The following is a 21061-nucleotide window of genomic DNA, read 5'->3' as shown; positions in this document are numbered from 1 at the left end:
GAGATATTCTCTTAAATAGGGTGTATATCATTATTAGGAATGAAACCAAAACTTGACCAGCAGTTGACCGCCGGTTCCGCACGGTTTCCATTGTTTAAACAATTGAAACCGGGCGGAACCGGCGATCAACCACTGGTCAAGATTTGATTTATCCTTACGTTCTTTTTATCTTATTGCTAGCACCATGAAGTGATCAACAAATCACTGAAAACCACTTTTAAAACACGTTTATAATCATTAGCAGGGTCGGATCCGCACAGGAGAAAATCCGGCGCACGTCCTCCTACAATTTCCACATTAATTACAAAGCAAATTCAAGCTAAAATAGAGAAAAATTACTCCAAATCAGCCCAATTTCAGCCAATTCTAGCCTTTGCGCCCCTAATTGATACTCCTGGATCCCGCGCCCCTGATGCGTATACCGTAATTACAGAAAACGTAAAACATTCTCGAATTTTGTCCATCCAAGGTGTTGCATGCATCTCTATCTATATGGAATCCTTGCGATATTCAATCATCAATAGGAACTGCTTGAAAGGCCCTGTCAGAATTAAATGATTTCATCCAATTCTAGCCTTTTGCGCCCCTTATAATTGGCGGGATAATTGACAATCCTGGGTCCGCCACTTATCTGATGCATACTGTAGAAAACGTAATATTCTCGAACGTTTGTCCCGTCCATGGTGTTGCATGCATCTCTATGGAAATCGTTGCGATGTTATCAATACTTGCTAGGAACTGGTTGAAAGGCCCTGTCAGAATAAACACAGAAACAATTAACTTAGTCAGTTTTAATCTTTGCTTGTGATATGTATAGGCTTATTGTGTATTAATAACTTCTTTGTTTACTTTCTGAACTTCAGTTGTGTTACGTGAATTACAGTTTATAAACTTATCAATTATGAAACATATACAGCCTGTCTCAAAAAAAATTGTGCAAGTGAAAAGCGCCCTCTGTGGCAATTAGAAAATATCGTTGTGACATAATGCTTACATCGACGTCAGGGGCACATTCTTAGCTCTCAAATGCTGTTTGTTCTGTTCAATTTGCTATTTTCAATCTCGAGATATGTTTAGTTAACAACGAAAGGGTAAAATCACAACTGTGCCACTTTTACTAGGGAATAGGGCTGTACATATAAATCAATGATAGCTGAGGTTGATGCGTCTAATGCACTCCCTCCTTCGGGCTCGTGCATTAGACGCATCAACATCGTCGCGCGTGCATTATTTTGTCTAATTTCATTAATTTGTCAAATTTCATGAACTTGTCAAAGTGCATTAACCTATAAGTGTGCAATATTTTTTGGTCTTTTAACATGGCTTGAATGACAAAGAGAACAGTATTTACCATGATAAAATCATTGACATGCACATGTATTTAATTTTACAGCAGAATGTGAAATATTTATTTATCGTTTAATTTGTCGTAAGTGGAAAAAGAGAATCATTATACCTTTATCATGATAAAACAGTAAAAACAGTTAAAACAATTTTGTATTGTTGTGTAATTGATGCATTCTTTTGATTTCACGAAGGAACTCTTGATAAACTTGATGCTATCATTGATTTACATGTACAGTCCTCTTCCACATAGTAAAAGTGGCACAATTGTGATTTTAGCCTTTCGTTGTTAAGTAAGCATATCTCAAGATTAAAACAAGCAAATTGAACAGACTAAACGGTATTTGAAAGCTAAGACTACTCCCTTGACGTTAATGTAAGCATTGTGTCACAACGGTATTTTCTAATTGCCAAAAGAGGGCGCTTTTTACTTGCACAATTTTTTTTGAGACAGGCTGTATAAATGACTTTCAATAGTAACCCTGGTTGTGGTCATGATAATTATGAACTATAATCTACTTGTAAACTGACGTACAACAAAATGCATTACATTTATTGGTACAGAGACAGAGCACGCTCGAACAAACATCCCACACTTACATAGGCTAAATTCTCATACAGCATACAAATAAACAAGAAGAAGAAGAGAGAGGAGAAGAAGTCGACAGAAGAATAAGAACGAGAAACTGTAAAAGATGAAAAGAAGGGAAGAAGAAAATGAAGAAGAAGAAGATGAAGAAAATAATTATAAGAAAGGTTTTTAACACAAGTTTCCATATACATAAAAACAGAACAACAAAAGGAAAAATAAGAACAAGAAAAAGAAAGGAAAGAGAAGAAAAGAAAGACGAAAAGGAACAGAAGAGAAGAGGAGAAGAATTTTATCATAATCTACGTATGTCTATTTTATCTATGATAACTTGCAATTTGCTATAATCTTTATCATGTTCATTAAAAAAAGCCAATTCTATACACAAGCACACATAATTATATGATTTTACGCCAAAGCTTCATAAGCATGATAAGTATTATGTCAGTTGCTTGCAAAAGCGAATGGTTTTAAAATAAATTTATATTAAACAACCTTTCTTGTACAATAGGTTGGGATTATTCTTTCCATAGCAAGTTAATTATCAATCTTGCTTTTATTAGTTTGTTATATAGATATTGAGAGGTTAGCGAAAGAAGACCGCATCTAAAATATACTGCCAAGTGTCATATTGCAAGATGTATAAAATATAATGAATTAAATCCAGAAAGTGTGAAATGTCTGTGCATGAACTGTTTAGTAGAGGACCAGTGCTAATGTTTCGTGACCAAATCTTAGAACAAAGATTTAAAAGTGTTCTTGGCATGCCTAAAGGGTACTGAACAAATTTAGCTTGGGCTGCTCTCTTCAAAGTGTCGGGCATTTTTGGTAGGGGTCAATTAAGGTCAAACAGAGGTCACAATTATAAATTATCCCAATTCTTTTTTAAAATATACCAAATTAGTCGCCTGGCCATAAGGAGTCCAAACAGGTATGGTTTGCCCTTGCGACCTTTGGTTACGGAGCTATGGTCAGAAACGTGACAACGGGAACACAATTTTAGCTAGGTGCATTTTACCTATAAACGGTTGAGATTGTCCAATTTCCATGATTATGGTGTCTAGTTATATGTTTGCTGACATGAAAAATTAAACTGGACAACTTTAAAAAACCAACCAAGTAGCATTCCAAAAACACTTTCAAACCTTTACTCTAAGATTTGGTCATGAAACATTAGCGCTGGTCTTCTATACTAATGATAGTCTTAAGTGACACATCATTGTCATCATATTGGTACGACTTGTTTGATTTTTCCAATCTATAGACAAAGGCAAAATGTCAGGAAAGTGAAATATTGTATTCATTTACTTATTTTCTTCTGTATTTGCCTGAGAATTGAGCTTCCGTAGATCGGCTAGTTCGTCATCAGACATCAGCACCGTAGCAGTAATGGAGCGGCGAGGTTTGGGTTTAGAGCGTGGCTTACCAATTTCCCCGTTCTAAAATTTAAACCAAGCATTAACATTTTGATAGGTTAATATGGTTGCGATTAGGGTATTAGCGATGAAATCAAAACTTCACCGCCTGTTGAACCGCGTTCCATTGTTTAGAACAATATAAACCGGCTCCAACCGGATGGAACTGCCCGGAACCGGAGGTCGAGTTTTGATTTCATCCCTTAGAAGTTAGAGATATTGTAGCGTTAGGGAATGAATTTTGACAGAATACCATGTTAAAAAGCACATGTGAATATTATCGTTTCGCATTTCTGTAGGAATAAATCCCGGAATAAAATAGAGGGTAGCGTGTCCTCTTTTGAATCGTCATCCCATGGGGTTTCCTCAAGGATTTGTGTGTAAAATTCAATCGCTCATTTCGATGTTGTAGGAAAAAATCCTGGGGTCATGGGGTATGTGATCGTGAGTTTATACAATTGAATACATATTTGTTTAGTTAATTCTACGTACTTTTGACGGGACTCTTACATCTTAGGATCACGGACACGCCTTAGGATTCTCGTACCGGTAATACAACAGTGAAATGGACTGAATTGTACATACAAACTTTGTGAAGATAAACTTCATCGACGATGGTTTCCGGAAGTCGCCATATTACGTACAATCAGGGATACGCAACTCCATAAGGAATAAACAACGATTCTTAAAAATTTGAACAACAATTAAACGATTTTAACATGTGATGCTGTACTCCATCGGGCAGAATAAATTGTAATTGATATGCCTGCTACATATCCCAAATACGTTGAGTGAGAATGGTATTGGATGCTAAACAACAATCGATTGGCTATACAGGTGTGCTTGGAAGCTAATAACCAATTGGACAACCAACCACCTCGTATTCACGTGCGAGCAATTTTAATTAAAGTAAATGATCATGTATTGCAGGTGCCAAAATGTATGAATATTATGAAATATCATAATTTATATGAATTGTGATCGATTTCGCCTCTGTTAGAATAGCTTCGGCGCTTGAAAGAGCAAGCTATGACAAGGGTGATTTCGTTATATGGTTAATTGTTGTTGAACTGCAGTAGTGGAATAGATATGCAATCCTTATACCGAGATGAGGGGTTTAGATTGAATTAATGAAGTTAAGGACCCTGGGTCTTATTTCACTAACATTTAATGCGACACGTCGTAAGTCTCAAACCCGATCCGTGAGTGACTATGTATCGTAGCTTCTACTTCACAAGGTGTAACGGGAACACGTTGTGAAGTTACGACCTGCCTAAAGAGTCATCTTAACGTTACGACGGTTTACCTACGCAACGATGTGTTAAAAGGTCAGTGAAATTATACACCCATATTTTTTGACCAATAGCAAAAAAAATGTTATTCGTATAATATTATAACCAGCAAGTTGGACACAGGCACTAACATGACAAAGGGGTGAGATATGCACCTATCAGGCAATCTATTCCACGTCACTACATGTGCATTACGCATGAGTCTGCATTGCGCATTGATCATAACCGCAAGTGAAAAAAGATTAGATGAAAAGAAGCACCGTGTAATCGTCGAGATTCATTTTTGCATAATGGCGAATACAAATTAATATAAACGCGTGTAGTTACGCGAGCACGACAATGACGATTATGTCAAAAATGGCATCCACTTCGTTTCAATATACAGCATGTGCAGTGATATAGCACATAAACATCGGTAACTATTCATTGTCGTAACAAGAAGATACGGTTTATAGTTATTTGTGGCTCGTCAGTATGTGAGAACAACTTTCTCTAAGGGTAATGATGGTAATTAATGGTAACTAAATCATTTATAGAGGTTTGGGTAATAATTGTTCGGCACTCTCTTAAGGATTAAGGATCACTCCGAAAGGATCACATCCTTAAACTATCACCAACTTAACTCGTAAGAATTACAAAGAATAACACTTTCCAAAAAACTGATTTACATGGAATCTGTTGGTCACTCTTATACCTTATATCCACTCATTAATTAAAAGGGCATTTCGTGATCAACAGCCTTATCCCCCAAAATTTCTTGCAGATTAATTCGTTTAGCAAACATATCGTCAAATTTGAATTTTGTTCTGGTATACCAGAACGAAATTACAACAGTGGCCTATGGAGCAGTATAGTACACATGCACAACTCGCAAGCGCAAAATTAGAATGAACTGAAATTTTGGGAATAAGCTTTTTTCGTGGATATTTACTAAAAAATGTCATAAAAAAGGATGGTAGGATCACGAAGTCCTCCTTTAAGAGAGTACTTTAACAACTATATAGGGACCTGCTACCACAATACTAATACGACCAAAATCGCACAACTTGCACACATGATACAAAAAACCCACCGCCTTAACCCGGACGTCCTCAAATGATTTAGCCTCGTTGCTCAGGACTCCGTTTACCTTTCCAGGAGACTCTAGTGGTGCTGTAGCATTCCCATTGGGTACTGCAGGGGTGAGTTTATTGTCAGCCCCTGTTACGTAAACCTGTGACCGTCTGCCCTCTCGCATTTTAGTCTGCAATTCTTTCGTTCGCAAGGTAACTCCGAAGATATCTTCGTGGTACATGTTGCTATTCTGTTAAAGGTAACAGATATACACATTAAGCATATAAGACAATGAACAATGTCGGTTAATGATTTGAAATTACTTGGTACTGTACTTGGTACCTTACATGAGCAAGGTTTGATCTTAGAGAAGAAGTCTTTTTCAGAGGGCTGAGCTTTTGGAACTCTAGCGAGTGCCGTCTTCAGAGCCAAATATGCACTTATATCAAGCACCAAGCTCTGAAAGCTCAGCCCTCTGAAGAGGCCTTCTCTTGGGAAAGATCAAACCTTACTCATAGTTGATGTGGTTGAGGAATAAATAAGCTATCACATATTTTTTACATTTTGACAATTGACCGCTCAGTTCTTGAAATATAAAAAAACCTCATTTTCAATCCGTTCCGCGGATTCAAATATCAATCAATTATAGTGATTGGTTTTCCAGATGTAGATCAATGATTGGTCATCCGTGGAACTGTTTGAAAATGAGGTATTCTCGTAAAATTCGTATATTTCAAGAACGTAGCGGTCAACTGTCAAAAGTTAAAAATATGTAATATATGTTTTATTCCACAACGACATCAAATATTCAGTTATGTTTGGTCCTGAAATTAAATATCCACCATTGAAGTTTTTGACGACACAGTTCTTTCAGGGATACACTGTATGTTTGGGTACGAAAGTGTACCGTAATGTGGCTCTAATGTTTGGGTATATAGTGTACTCACTCTCATGTTACTCATATAGGCTTTGGCTTTGTCGTAAGTCATTTTGCCTTCCATTGATATAATGCCTTCCAACGTCTCCCCAACTTCAGCAGCCATTTGTACATCTCCGCATACATAGAAGTGACCTTTCAGTTTGTCGATTAATTCAAATACTTCAGCAGCGTGCTTGCGTAACATGTCTTGTACATAGGTCTGAAAAACAAATGTGTGGATTTAGTAAACGTAGCCTATTGGGATATATAAAGTTTTGATATTTGAAATCCGATAAAAATTGGGTTTCAGTCTTTCCGTTACCCAAACAATTATTATCAAGCACAAATCACGTGGTTTTATTTTAAACAAACTCATATTGACCATAAAAACGAATAAAAAAAACCCGGCTCTCAACACGCGATAATTAAAATTCCCGCGCCGAAATTGTTTAGAGCAATGACGTCATGGTTACTTGTGCTCAATTGTATCAGCCTTCATTGTATTACTAGAACGTCATTGCACTCGACAATTTCGGCGCCCGGGTATTTCGCGTGTTAAGAGACGGCTGTATTAATTCGTTTTTATGGTCAATATGAGTTTGTTTCAAATACAACCACGTGATTCGTGCTTGATAATTAATTTTCTATCATATAAGGTATAATGTTGTGATTGCCGGAGTCGTCCTTTAACGACGAAGAAGATGTGACAAAGTTTCGTATGAGATAGTTATGTCAGTATTTTTTTAAAATATAGGTTCATTCATTGTACCTTGGGAATACCAGGTTCCCGTGAGAGAGCTGTCAAGATTTTTGTCAAAGCTGCTTCCTTCTGTGCCACGTTCGTTTCATTTCTATAAATATTGTCCTCTACGGACTTTCTGCAGCCAAATACCAGTGTCATGTTGCCAAAGTTGTTGCTGCTGTTGTTGAGGCCCTTCTTCAGCTGGATGTCAATTTGACGTTCTTGCCAGAAACTTCTAAATGGTGCTATGCCTGTACCTGGACCAACCATGATAACTGGACGATGGCGTTCTTCGGGTAGATGGAACAGTGGCGCTCTGCAGTGATGAAAATTCCACATTATATGTTTGTAAATTAACACGAACACTGTCAAAAATTTGACATTCTCTTTTAAGATTTTTATTGTTATGCTCTGTTTAGCGTATAAGTTTGGGCGACTCTTATAATGTGTTGGCATCACCAATTTGCCCACTTGGACACCATTTTATATAAATAATGTTGTTATAAATCGCCATGCATGTCGGTCAGCCTGAATTAACACAATATTCAGGCGCAAATGTTGTATTTCTAATGAATAGTGCACTAGGCTAAAAATGAAGCGCTTGGTTCCAAACCATGTTAAATCCACAAACACATGTTTCTGATTTACCTGGGCAATACGGCATTGCAAGGGTTGTGATGCTATATGTACAGTAATTTCAGTTGGATGCACCATTACAAAACAAACTGTGGATGGATGTACAGTAACAATACTGTGTGAGGCCTTTGTTTCCCAAATGAGAACAATAGTCTGCATATTATTAAACAGCATTGTTGTGGTAAATAATGGCTTGTTGATGGTACTACTCATTGTTACTGCTGTCAAACTTGTCAAAGCAATTGTGATTGTATCACAAGTAAATGGAAACATGTGGTTGTGGTTGTGGACTTAATATGGTTTAGAAACAAGCTCTTTAAATACTACATTTTCCGTGTTTCTGCACACTAAGTCAAATCTTGTTGCATAATGCCAATTACAATGACAAGTTGCCATTGTCAATGCTTATTACTAGTAATACGATATAACCTGTACTAATTGCGTTGGGTATACGTACGTTCTGATAAATGCAGCAACAGTATCTTTGCTAGTAACTCTGTTCAAGTAAGATGAACACACACCATTGTGTCGAGGACCATCACCACCTGCAGCAATTCATATTACAAAATGATGAAAGCGATATAAACATGGTAAAACACATCGTAATGTGACGACATCCGGGTGGATGGTTCAATCCTTGAAACCTTCACAGATTTTAAAGCGTGCTTAGCATGGTGAAAATGGTACCCGGTTTTAGGAATCTGCTTCATAAAACTTTCAATCGGAAATTGGGACTTTCAGACATGTTCTGCGGCAGTCTGCAATCATACCAATTACTTTCCCACATTTCTAAGGATTTTTCTGTAGGAGCATTTGGGTAAAACCAATCCAATTTGGTAGTAGGAGGGCGCATCTCCCCCATATACCCCGGGTATACTATCGGTATGGAGTATTCCTTGGGGCCGTCAGGGCACATGTCCCCTTATACCATAATGGAATAATCCCCGGGCCGCCATATTAAGTGTGTATCAAACCAAAAGAGCAATTGTCGTATCGAAATAAAACACATCCAAGCAGTAAAGTAATTTGGATTTGAGATATTTTCACAATGACGTGAATTCAATGGGGTGCATAGGAATGACGCACATCACATACCTTGTGTGTGATACCATACAACAGCAATAGTCATATGAAGCTCTCCAGGGTACATCTTCAAGCTGGAACTGATGGAATAGAAACGTGGCTTCATAATTGGCAGCTCCGTCAATAGGAAAGATGGGCTGACTTTGACTGATGGGAATTGCTCTAACACCTCCGGTATGTTAGGACTGAAGTCAAACTTCCAATCTTCGTATAAGTTTGGATCCTGTATGTCAAAGGAAAACAACGTTATTTTACTTGTCATTGCTTGTAGCTGTGATGTTTTTACAAAATATTTAAAGGCTGTATCAAGATTTATTGATACCTTTTCCAGTTTCATTTGATTATGGATAAGATTGCCATCGATATGGAACATTTCGAAGGCTTTTGAGCACACAAATGGACATAGGTGGTTCTGGTTTTAAGAAACCATAACCATCTATGTCCAATTGTGTTCTCAATTACACGTTACTTATTTCGGCAACAAATGGGCGGTTAATTCTGCCCTCCATAATAAATTTAAGTGACTTTGGGGTATATGCATGGTCATTTGCGTCTACCTAATTGTTTAAGTGACCATGCATATACCCCAAAGTCACTTCATCTATTATGGAGGGCAGAATTAACCGTCTATTTGTTACCGAAATGAGTAACATGTTATTGAGTATATAGAAATGGACACAGATGGCTCTGGTTTTAAGCCGTCGATTTAGGTTCACTTAATACGTCTAATTTGTATAGATTAACGTTATAAAAGGACATTCTAGTCATTCCAATGGGATCCAGTCCTGCATTTGGAACTTTTCAATAAAAATCAAAACTCCCTTTTCCCTTGTTTTTTATTTTTGTCATGGGTATAGTATTAATTTTGATAAGACCTGTTACAAATAAAGGACCATGAACATACATTTAGGCTGTATCAAAATGATTGGTACCCATCAATTTAGATGTTTATTGAAAAGCCTGTCTCTTCTTGGACGCTTCTCCCAAAATGTACAAAATGATTTATAGTTTATAACTTGTTATACAATTAATCTAATAGTACAAATTATTTGGAGTCTTGTGTTGAATTTTGATGTGTCTGACTCATTCATGAAAACCAATCATTAAAATAGAGCTTGTAATGCACAGACAAGACTAAATTAAACCAAGATTTTGTTTATACCCCATGGGCCTGTATTCTTTATGTACTACATAAATTTTAAAAAAATACCAAGCCACGTCATATACTTCTTCGTTTCTTTTTCAAGCAACTTCAGAAGATTGGTAGTTTCAAATCGTCATTTCAGATAGCTGGTGGCATCTCATAAAATTGAAATCAATTTATAGTTTCTTGCAGCATTCCTAAAGCAAATAAGTAGCTTTTGACTCGAATATCTGGGTACATGTCCTTTCAGCTACTTATGTCTTACCGCTATTTATATTCAAACTATTACATTCAACTCCAAATGATTACTTTTTGACGTACCTTGCTAAGTAGCATAAGTCTATCACTCTCTTTCTTGTCTGTAGCCTGAATACTCAACATGTGCAGAAAGTTTGGTGTAGGTGGTGTAGTGATATCTAGATAATACGTAAGCGCTGTACGTAGGGAGCAAAACGGCAGACGCCCGGTAGCAACCCATGCTTTGAATGTCCCTGAAGGGAGAGAACAGTTGGAGAATTTGAACTAAAAAATCCTATTCGTTTTTCACACAAAAGAACCGTTTATACACAAGAAATAGGTTTTTTTCTGAATCCTGGTTGTCTTGAATAATCCACGGGCATGACAGAATTACAGCTTACATCAAAAGTCTAGATTCTATAGATATTGAGTGTGCAACGAAGAGGACGATGCCATACAGGGTGTCCCTGAACGGTAGCGTCGGTAACTTTAATTTGAGGGTATTTTAATACGCGAATCAACATTGCATATGCGCAGTAAAACAGATTTCATATTCTTTTTAAATTTTGAAAATTGACTGGTTCGTTCTTGAGAATTTAATGAAAACACCCAATCCGTTCTACAGATTCAAATGTCAATCAATGGAGGAGTACCAAGCACTGAGCATGAGGCGTAAGTGCAATAGCTGCCATGAGTAGATGAGTACAGTATACTGTGTGTAAATTGCCCAATGTTCACAAGGCAGCTAGCTGTTACACTTACCCCTTTCTGGCACTTAGCAGTCGATATATAGTTATGTTTAACTTCGTGATTATATCAAGGATAAAAACACAAACAGTGCACATAAAAGTACACCATTGTGGTCCTTGAACCAAAGTGAAGATATAGAAGAATTGTGGATTGCACTTTACATTTAGAATGAATTAACAACAAACATCATCTTCACAAATAATATAATGAATACTTCGATTTCACATCAAAGAACAGGACGAACAACACATAATTTAATATATAGTATATATGTGTGTGATTTGGCCTGCTGCCATGAAATGAGCCTAAAGTCGCAAATTGGTGGTTTCGAAACGCCCATGCTACTACGTTGGTGTTCTTTGTTTCATACGCACCTGTTCCAGCTAGGAGTATGTCTGTATGTGATTTGTGAATGTGGGCACAATGGACCATTCACGAAGGACATACTACTGGCTTTTACATGTGCGTGGCAAACAAACAACATCAACTCAGTCAGCCAGGATGTCTGGAAACATCCAACTTGCGACTTTATACTCATTTCGTTGTAGCAGGTCACATATAATCCCTATGAATATCTCTCTTTTTCTCTTTTTATACCAATGTCTTACCAAGTGGTGTATTTTTCTGTTCCAGAAAATCGCATTTGATTGTAGCATCAGGTGAGATATCAGTATCAACTTTCATCAAGATACGATCAACAAGTTCCGTCTCATTCGCAGGACAAATACCCACGTGATCTCCTGGTGCGTACAAGAGCTCTGATGCGCCTTGTGTGTCCAATTCAACAAGGATTGTAGATCGTCTGTAACGATTGGAACAAAAAGATATTAACTTTATTACATTTTTGTGAAGTTATTTTTATTGCTCGACGACCCAAATATAAAAAATACATTCACTAATGTTTAGACATTTAAAAGAGGTTTGGTACTTATAAAATAATAATAATAATAATAATAATGGAGGGTTCTTAGTAGGCGCGCAATCTTCAAAAGAACTCAAGGCGCACAAACAATAAAGACAAACAAGTTGCATATGTGAATCCGGAAAAGCACGAAGAAAAAGATGAGTTTTAAGTTGCTTTTTTAACTGCGTAAGCGAATGTGTTACGGAGGCTGTTTGGAAGCGAGTTCCAAACAGCCGGGGCAGCGAAATGAAAGGAGCGTTCACCAGCTGATTTTAGATTTACACGGGGAGATTTCAATAATCTTTCAGTAGAAGATCGAAGTGATCGACCTGGTTTGCAGAGCGTAGCAGACAGATAAGTTTGTAAAATATCTTCAAAGTGCCGAAAAGCAAAAACAGCTAACTTATACTGAATCCGAAATTCTAATGGCAGCCAGTGAAGCTCATATATGACGGGGGTGATATGCTCATACTTCCTTTTCTTCATGATTAAACGGGCCGCGCAATTTTGTATTCTTTGAAGTCTGTTAAGTTGGTCAGTGGTGATACCAGTCAAGTTACAGATGTCAAGACGTGATGTAATAATTGAATTGACAAGACATGATGTAGCTTTATCAGACAGATAAGGCCGAATACACCCAATACGTCTTAAAGACAAAAATGATGAACGGCAAACTTCACTGATGTGACTGGACATGGATAACATTTAACGTTATAAAGGCCCAGCAAACACAAAAATGTTTTTAAAACGTTATAACGGGTCATTAAAACGTTTTGGTTTTATTTAGAACGTTTCAATAACTTAAATGTCGGTTTATATAAAGTTTTATATGACAAAAACAGCACAATAACATTTTAAATGTTGTCAAAATGTTATTGTAGCAACATTTTTGCCGAATATTTCTGCAATATATTCTGTCAACTCTTTTAAAAACATGAATATGTTCAAATATTTTGTATCTAGTTTTCACAAATGTTTTGGAACGTGTTATGTTTCATACCCTTTATATAACCCCACAGTAAAACTTTTTCTGTCGAAGGTTTTGAGTTTGCTGAGGGTCTGCTATTATGTACGTTTTCTAAGCAAAGGCATCAAACGCTTTAATTTAATTGGAAACAGTATTATCCTATGCATACTCTGATTCTGGTGATTGTAGATTCTCCCTCCTTTTCAGTATCGTTGGCAGTAACCTCTTATTGTGTAGTTTACTCAATCCTTCGCAAAGTTCAAGAGCTGGCTTTTCGTCTTCTACCGACATACGGAATTTTTCGACCGCCCAACTCTGGTCGCCTTGCGTCAACGATGCATTGGCCTCCTTCATATCAATGCCTCTTCCGACACAAAATACGTCACATGCAGTCTGAAAAACATAAGAATAATCCTGACTGAATTATATTATTTTTTGTAAGCGACAAGTGGTTGATCAATTAACGTTATTTTAACCAAAAATGTACCTGTTCATAGCGGGAATGAAATAATGTACACACTTTTAACTTCTATCATAAACACAAGTATTAAAACTAAAATATTTTCATCAATTAAAGTACTTTTCAAAATACAATTGCGTATTATTACAGACATTCCAATAAAACAGGGTATTTTATTTAGATAACTTGAATTTTGAAAGGTGCTTTAATCAAAGTAACTTTTATATTCAAACACAAATATTGTACCTGTTTTACTGGAATGTATATTATAATACGCACTTTTGGTGCATCAAAATGAGACAGTATTCTCTATCTTAAATAATTTTTAAATTATGTCTGTCTCCAAAGTGAAGGTTATCACATAAAGATACACAAACGCGTTGTTTTCACTTGCTACTTTCAAAATAGTTTCCTTGGCATTTCAATACGAACTGTCTTTCAGCATAGGACTTTTGAATGCCATTCGTGAAGAACATTAATTATGATTGCAGTCGATATCTGCAATTTTATTGACTGTGATCAAAATTAATACTTTTATCCTGTCTTGTTGCCAAAGTGCAGCGATTTTGGATGGAGTGAAGCAGGTTGTTTTGTCATATCATAAAATTGTTTACCAATGTGATTAGTTCAATTCAAACCATCTGAAATGAAATTAAACACAGGGAAAATATGACACGGTTGGATCCTTTGGTTCCATGCTGGTCACTTGGAACAGATGTTTTCCTGGTTACCATGTATGCACTGTCACACCCTAAGACATAATCTTCTCTTTCGCTTTTGATTTTTAAAAATCGCCACGGTGCCCATGGACCGACTCGGATGAATGGTGGGTAATTGTCTGAATGTGGCGTTTTGCGGTAGGCCTATTTCTCACCTTAAAGACATCTTTGGCCCATTGTTTAAACGACTGTTCCTGTCCACTTAGTTCATCACCTACTCCAATAGTCATGATACGCTCACCCCCTAGTTCAGCTAATAAAGTATCAATGGCTCGACCAAAAGCAGCGAACTTAGGATATGCCTTAGAGCCTAGAGCAAAGACTGAAAATCTGTGATATCAGAAAGGAAAGTAAGGAAGGGCGATGCATCAGGTAAAAGAAAAAAATACAATTTATTGCAGTTAGAGATAGGAATGATATTGGTGTTCCATTCTTCTGGTTATGATGTTAACATGTTTAATATGCCTTCGGTATGATGTACAGAAAGTCTATACCGGTCTCTCAAAATTCAGGATGATAAACTGTTATGCCTTATACAAGTGTCAATGTTCCATAGCTTATAATAAAATGTGCCTGTCAACGAATGTCGACGACAACTTCTTATTCAATAATCTGTCCAAAGTTCGGAGAAGAATTAGAAGAATTGCCAGATTTTCGAAACTCTTAAGAAAAGTAATTGTCAACATTGAAGGTAATTATTTTTTATGTTACTGTCAAAACTTTGACATTCTGACAATTAATATTATTATGAAGAGCTTATTTCCAAACCGTGTTACTTAAAAGTCCACAAACACATGTTTCTGATTTACCTGTGAGATATTGGAATGAGTTGTGATGCTATAGGTATATAATTTCAGTTGGATGCACCATTACAAAGCAAACAGTGGATGGATGGATGCACAGTAACAATAATGTGTGAGGTCTTTGGTTCCCAAATGAGAACAATGGTCTGCATATTGTTATGCAGCATTGTTATGTAAAATAATGGCTTGTTGATTGTACAACTCATTGTTGCTAATGTCAGATAAATCTAATCTAATCTAATCCACGGATGTTTGATGTATATAGAATTGGCTTCATTATTAACTAAATGAAAACTATAGATGGCGCTATTTACCCTACATCATATTGCTTTATTTGCAAGGGGTAGGTGATTAATACTGCCATTAAAATACCTGGAATAGCTGAAACAAGCAACAAGGAAATTTTATAAACATACTTTATCAAACAATAAAAGGAATCATTTGTACAAAAAGCTTGAAAGAGTAATTTCCAGTAACTAAATAGCGCCACCAATTTTGTCATTAATAGATACATTTTATATCCGAAAAAGCTTTAAAAATGCTATAAAAGTGAATAAATTTGTAAAAGAGGGGAAATTAAAGTTGAGAATGACTCAAAAGCATCTGTATACATTAGCATGACATCAATTCTAGCTTTTTAAGCCTAAATTTTGGTTGTACATGATGTTTTGTTTGAACAACTAATAAATGATCCCATCAAACAGCCGTGAATCTAATCTAATCAAACTTGTCAAAGTAATTGTGACTGTATCACACAAGTAAATGAGAAACATACGGTTGTGGACTTAACACGGTTTGGAAATAAGCTCTTCATAAATACATTATGTCTATGTTTATACAAGGAGAGTTCAGCATTTACGAAGACTTGTGCTAAGGTAGTGCATAAAATTATTGCAATGATTTGAAAATCTACTTTTATTTGATTAATGTGATGACGTGTCAGCAAAACATGATAGTTGGAAAATAATAGAATGAGCAAAGAAGAAATCGAATATAAATTACCTGACATTTCCGAGTACACCAGTGCTCAAGTCTAGAACACCTGGGGACTTAGGAGGCTGACTTGGTGTATCTGGAGTAGAAATGGCGGAATACTTGTCGAAACGGTGTCCAACTCTGCAATGAGCACAGGAATACATGAAAGACTTCATAGCATGAGTGTCACGTTATACCTTATAGATACGTCTGAACAACGTTCATCATACTGAGATTTTAGAGATTTTGTGGTCATTTATAGACCCATTCTGTACGGATATTGTAAAACAACTATTGTATTTTATATATCACAATATGCGTGGACCGATTAGGACATTGACCTTAATTACCATAATTATAATTCGCCGTACAAGTGATGATGTAACAGGATTAACTACCATAGCAATAGATAAATACAATTTTTGAATATACCGCCCTGCACTACAAGCAGATTACACTTATCACATGTGTATACGCTGGCGAAGTTAAAATCGTAATAAACGTAATAATCGGATTAACTACCATAGCAATAGGTACAAACAATTTTTGATTATATCGCGCTGCACTACTACGTTCATGCAGTACCTCTGCATTGAACCATAGATGTCAAAGAAATGCTAATCACTTGCACCTGTAAGATTAGTCTCTTTGAAAAGAGCGCTATTGTATTCAATCTATTATATGATTGACGACAGGTGATGAATGCAACCTGCTTGTAGTGCAGCGCGGTATATTCAAAATTGTTTGTACCTATTGCTATGGTAGTTAATCCGATTAATTACGTAACTCTTTTCAAAGATACTAATCTTACCGCATTTGTTTGACATCTGTGACTCAACGCATAGATACCGCGTGAATGTTGTTGTGCAGAGCTATATATTCAAATATTATATTCATCTATTGCTATGGTAGTTTATCCTGTTACATCATCACTTCTACAGCGAATTGACCTTAATTTTGTTTCCTGGAAAGTTTTCGAGACTGTTTCTGGTGAATGATATTAATTATTGCAGATTCTTTAGGCATGTTTGTCGTGTTTAAATGAGCGTGAGTATCTTTCTTTATATCAAAGTCTTAATATTCGAGAAGGAATGCACCGAACTTGATCAAACTGGTGAATAAATACAATGTGTATTACCCTAGTTCATTGTCGTCTGGGCCACTCGCTATTTCCATCAGATATCTTCCGAAGGATTCGCCATTTTCAGGTGGGTCACCATTGCCAAAAGTACTAGTAACAACTAACACAAGAGTCTCGTGCTCTAAATGCGCCACATCATAGTCCTCCATGTTCATAACCTGGCGAAAAGTGGGAATGGCAAAGATGAGTTTATATTGGTAGATGTATTAGAAATCAAATATAAAAATTTGTTACTTTTAAAAAAAGAGCAGTCTCATGTGGAACATTTGAATCTTAAGTTTAAAAGAGGTGTCTGCTTATTATTAGTTAAAGAAAGAATGTATTAAGAGAAACATAGTGTAGTACAGCTTATACGTTTGTCACGATTAGACAATTGTTATACTAGGAAAATATTTGTTTTCGTGTGGAATTAGTTCCTTACTTTGGCATCAAAGGCGTGGTTGAAGATTCACACAATGTCTTAGCGTAAGTTTCAGATTTGCCCGTCTCTGTAGCAAACAGGATTGTTGCTTTCATCCGTTTAGCCATAGCTTTACCCATGAGCTTAGCCGAAAATTTGACAGCTCTGAAAGAGATAAATCGGTGGAATGAAGCTATGATTTTAAAATGGAAAAGACTTGGTTTTGGTCGAAAACGATACATAATATAGCATATTGCCTTTAAAAGCAATATTTCGTATGTGGTATATATCGACATAATGCTGTTAGAGGCTCAGGATATGAAATCCTATAACCTTATACCATCACTTTGACACATCACCTTACTAATTAGCTGAGATAGTCAAGCATTAGACCAGAAAATGAAATTGGAGCAGCTTCACTTTTTTTTATTATTAATGTTGTGCTGAAAAGTTGACATCTGTTATAATATACCATGCAATGTACATGATGTAGCCTTTTACAATAATTTCACTCACAAGCATTGAAAATGTCTACAGGTGACCTTTCATGATTTTAACTCGGGACTGTCATTTTAAAAATCATTCAAAACCACAATAAGAAGTTATTGTTATTCTTTGTTGCACGTCAAAGTCATTAGTCGATTGGGATATATAGACTATTTAGTTCTTACTTGGCCACCTCCTTAAACGTGAGTTTGGTTCGACGGCGTTTGGTTTCTTTCTTTTCGGCAGTTCCTTTCCATACATGATGCACCCATGCTGCGTCCTGACAATTTCACAAATAAAATATATTATTAGATTTATGAATATAAAATAAAGGAATAATTACACCGATAGGTTGACATATCGTCGGTCGCATCAAATAATACTGATCTATATATTTGACGCAGCAAAATCCTTTCGAGGAGCTTTAAGTTTAATACCATGTTAAACAATGTTACAATTCGTCTATAAAGCCGTAAAGTGTTATAATTCGTAGGGCGTAAGCTCGTAGAGCGTCCTCGGTACTGTCGTAACCAAGTACATAAGGTAATAGGCTAGGGGTGTGGTGAAGCTCGTAAACTTGTTACGACAGCACCGAGGACGCTCTAAGAGTTTACACTGTACGTACGACCTATCATCTTATGCACTTGATTAAGACAGTACCGAGGACGCTCTACGAGCTTACGCCTTACGAATTATGACACCGATACTGCTTTATAAATATACGAATTATGACACTGATACCGCTTTATAAATATACGAATTATAACACTGCTACCGCTTTATACATATACAAAAACACCCTTGATACTTATTAGCACCCACCTGGTATTCATAAGAAGGCTTTAGTTGATAATTCAGCATCTCCTGATGAAACACTGGCGTAACACTCCCTGAAAGCGGGGGTACTACCCACACCCAATCACCGGGACAACCTCCACGGAGACGTTGTTCGTTCTCCAGATGCTTCATAAATGAATCAGAAGCCGTGTGGTGATCCACTATATTGATGTTATTTTTCTGTGAGTGGAAATAAGCAACGATTTTCAATATCTTAACAATGAATAATGTTCTGTTATATTGTAATATCAATTATGATGAACTTTATATATTTTTAAATACCACTCAATTGACATATTTTGTGATAGCAAGACAAATTAAAGTGCGTTTATACTGCCACATCTCTGCTTCGTTTTCAGAGGCTTTTTTGTGATGTGGATAACAATTCCGTTTAAAAAGACATTTCTTTTAGTCATCCTTACCTGGTAGCTGTACAGAACCGCGACGTTAGCCTCAACCATTGCCTGATCCTTCCATAGATTAGCGTTGGTACTTGTGTCTAGACCCATTAGTCTGGCTATTTTCTGTAAGGGAAAAGTAACGTAGCTTTAATTTTAAATAAGTTATTATTTAATGTGTGATTTTGGTAAACGTTTTAAAAGATTTCTCAAGTTAATTATGTTTGTGTAAAGATCTCCTGAAAGCGGTGACTGCAATTTGATGTTGATGGATAATAATATGACTTGTAATACCCTACAAAAACGTTAGGCAGTAACAGGGTGTCACAAAAATAGTTCAAACTCATACATGTGACTAACTCCGAATCGTATTTTGAAGTTTCACAAGACCATTAAATTATGCAGTAGTGTTTCTAATCTGCACTACACTACAACTTTAATACAAAACCATCAACATAGGCTTGTCTATTCCCTAACTAAGCACACATATGCTGCCAACAATTTTGATATCCAAAGTTATTCTGATACTGCAATGCCGAGTGTGGTACTATAATAGTGTACTACGTGGTAGTTCTTTTTAGGGACCCTGCATACATTTGAGGGACGGAGGCAAAACTCATTTGTGTATCAGCAAAATGTCTGATTAAAGGGAATTAAAATATGAATATATGCTGATTCCATGTAATTACTTATTCAAAAAATAAACCCATATTTATCCACCAACCTCGGTCAAATTGTACCGTTGTGGGTCGCACATGTCTCTTGCCCCGATCTCCGTGACCATATACCAACCACTGAACGGTATTGCCGTGAACTCTATTCCTCCAACGTCTAGAAGAAGAGCCGAGACGGCAGGCAATGCATACCATTTGAAACCAAGCTCCTCCTTGAAGCATGGAAATCTAATACACGAATAAATCAGTTTGTTATTGCTATTAGGCTAGACTGTGTGGTATCGTATCAATTTCTTACATCTATTCAATATTTCAATGGACGCTAAAATATATTATACAAGATGTATCAAAATTATTGGTACTCAACAATTTGTTTTTGATAATGAATTCATAAGCAAAATTCAACATAAGATCCAAATAATTTTGATATTAATTGCCATATACATCCTGGACATTTAAAGAGCATCCAGTGTTGTATTTGGAAGAGGCAGGCGTTTCATTAAGTTTACATCAAAATTTATGGGTATCAATCATTTTGATACAACGTGTATGTCTGCCCCTACTGCCCCACAATTTAATCACAAGCGGTTACGCCAATATAGGAAGGTTATTGCCAATGAGTCTTCTTATACACAAACAATAATCTGCTTCATTTATGTTTATTTTCGACTTACTGAATCGAAACAATGTTATCAAGATGAAAACAACATATTGAGTGTCAAAATTATTAACCGCCAATCTTGCAAAGTATAATTGTTTTTATATCAGAAATGGAAAGAATTAAAAGCTCAGATACTAGACCTGTTTCAATTGAAGCCCTTACCGTACAGTCAGACATCATGTATTGCACTTCAAACTCTCGAGCTATTAAAGTTACAAATTTAATACCTGAATACAAAACCCACCCAAGTCCATAAGTTGGTCAAATTGAATTAAGCATGGGAAATTGTTGCTTATACATAGCCCTATTATATGTTGACCCAAATCCACCCTCTACGAGGATGTGTCTATTGTGCATGTGAAATCCAGCATGTATGTATGTATACCAAGCCAGCATGTATGATTTGTTTTGTAGTTTTCTCAAAATCAGTTT

At 36.3% G+C, this 21061-nt stretch overlaps 1 protein-coding gene across 1 annotated transcript in view; it reads right to left on the bottom strand.

The window, feature by feature from the left end:
• Positions 1-6: 6 nt before the first annotated feature.
• The window catches only part of LOC140164511 (nitric oxide synthase, salivary gland-like), a 61562-nt gene continuing 40507 nt past the window's right edge, over positions 7-21061 (bottom strand). The window contains 19 exon segments of the mRNA XM_072187806.1: positions 7-752; positions 3242-3372; positions 5770-5943; positions 6641-6832; positions 7382-7670; positions 8448-8535; positions 9086-9296; positions 10539-10708; positions 11813-12006; positions 13245-13468; positions 14410-14584; positions 16060-16173; positions 17171-17331; positions 17595-17620; positions 17623-17738; positions 18245-18339; positions 18882-19076; positions 19319-19420; positions 20019-20196. Coding sequence (XP_072043907.1) covers positions 722-752; positions 3242-3372; positions 5770-5943; positions 6641-6832; positions 7382-7670; positions 8448-8535; positions 9086-9296; positions 10539-10708; positions 11813-12006; positions 13245-13468; positions 14410-14584; positions 16060-16173; positions 17171-17331; positions 17595-17620; positions 17623-17738; positions 18245-18339; positions 18882-19076; positions 19319-19420; positions 20019-20196 — 2866 coding nt within the window. The 3' untranslated portion in view covers positions 7-721.

Source organism: Amphiura filiformis, chromosome 11 (assembly GCF_039555335.1).
Source record: "Amphiura filiformis chromosome 11, Afil_fr2py, whole genome shotgun sequence".
Lineage (NCBI taxonomy): Eukaryota > Metazoa > Echinodermata > Ophiuroidea > Amphilepidida > Amphiuridae > Amphiura > Amphiura filiformis.
The sequence above is the reverse complement of the archived record's forward strand: the minus strand, read 5'-3'. Positions and strand labels throughout refer to the sequence as shown.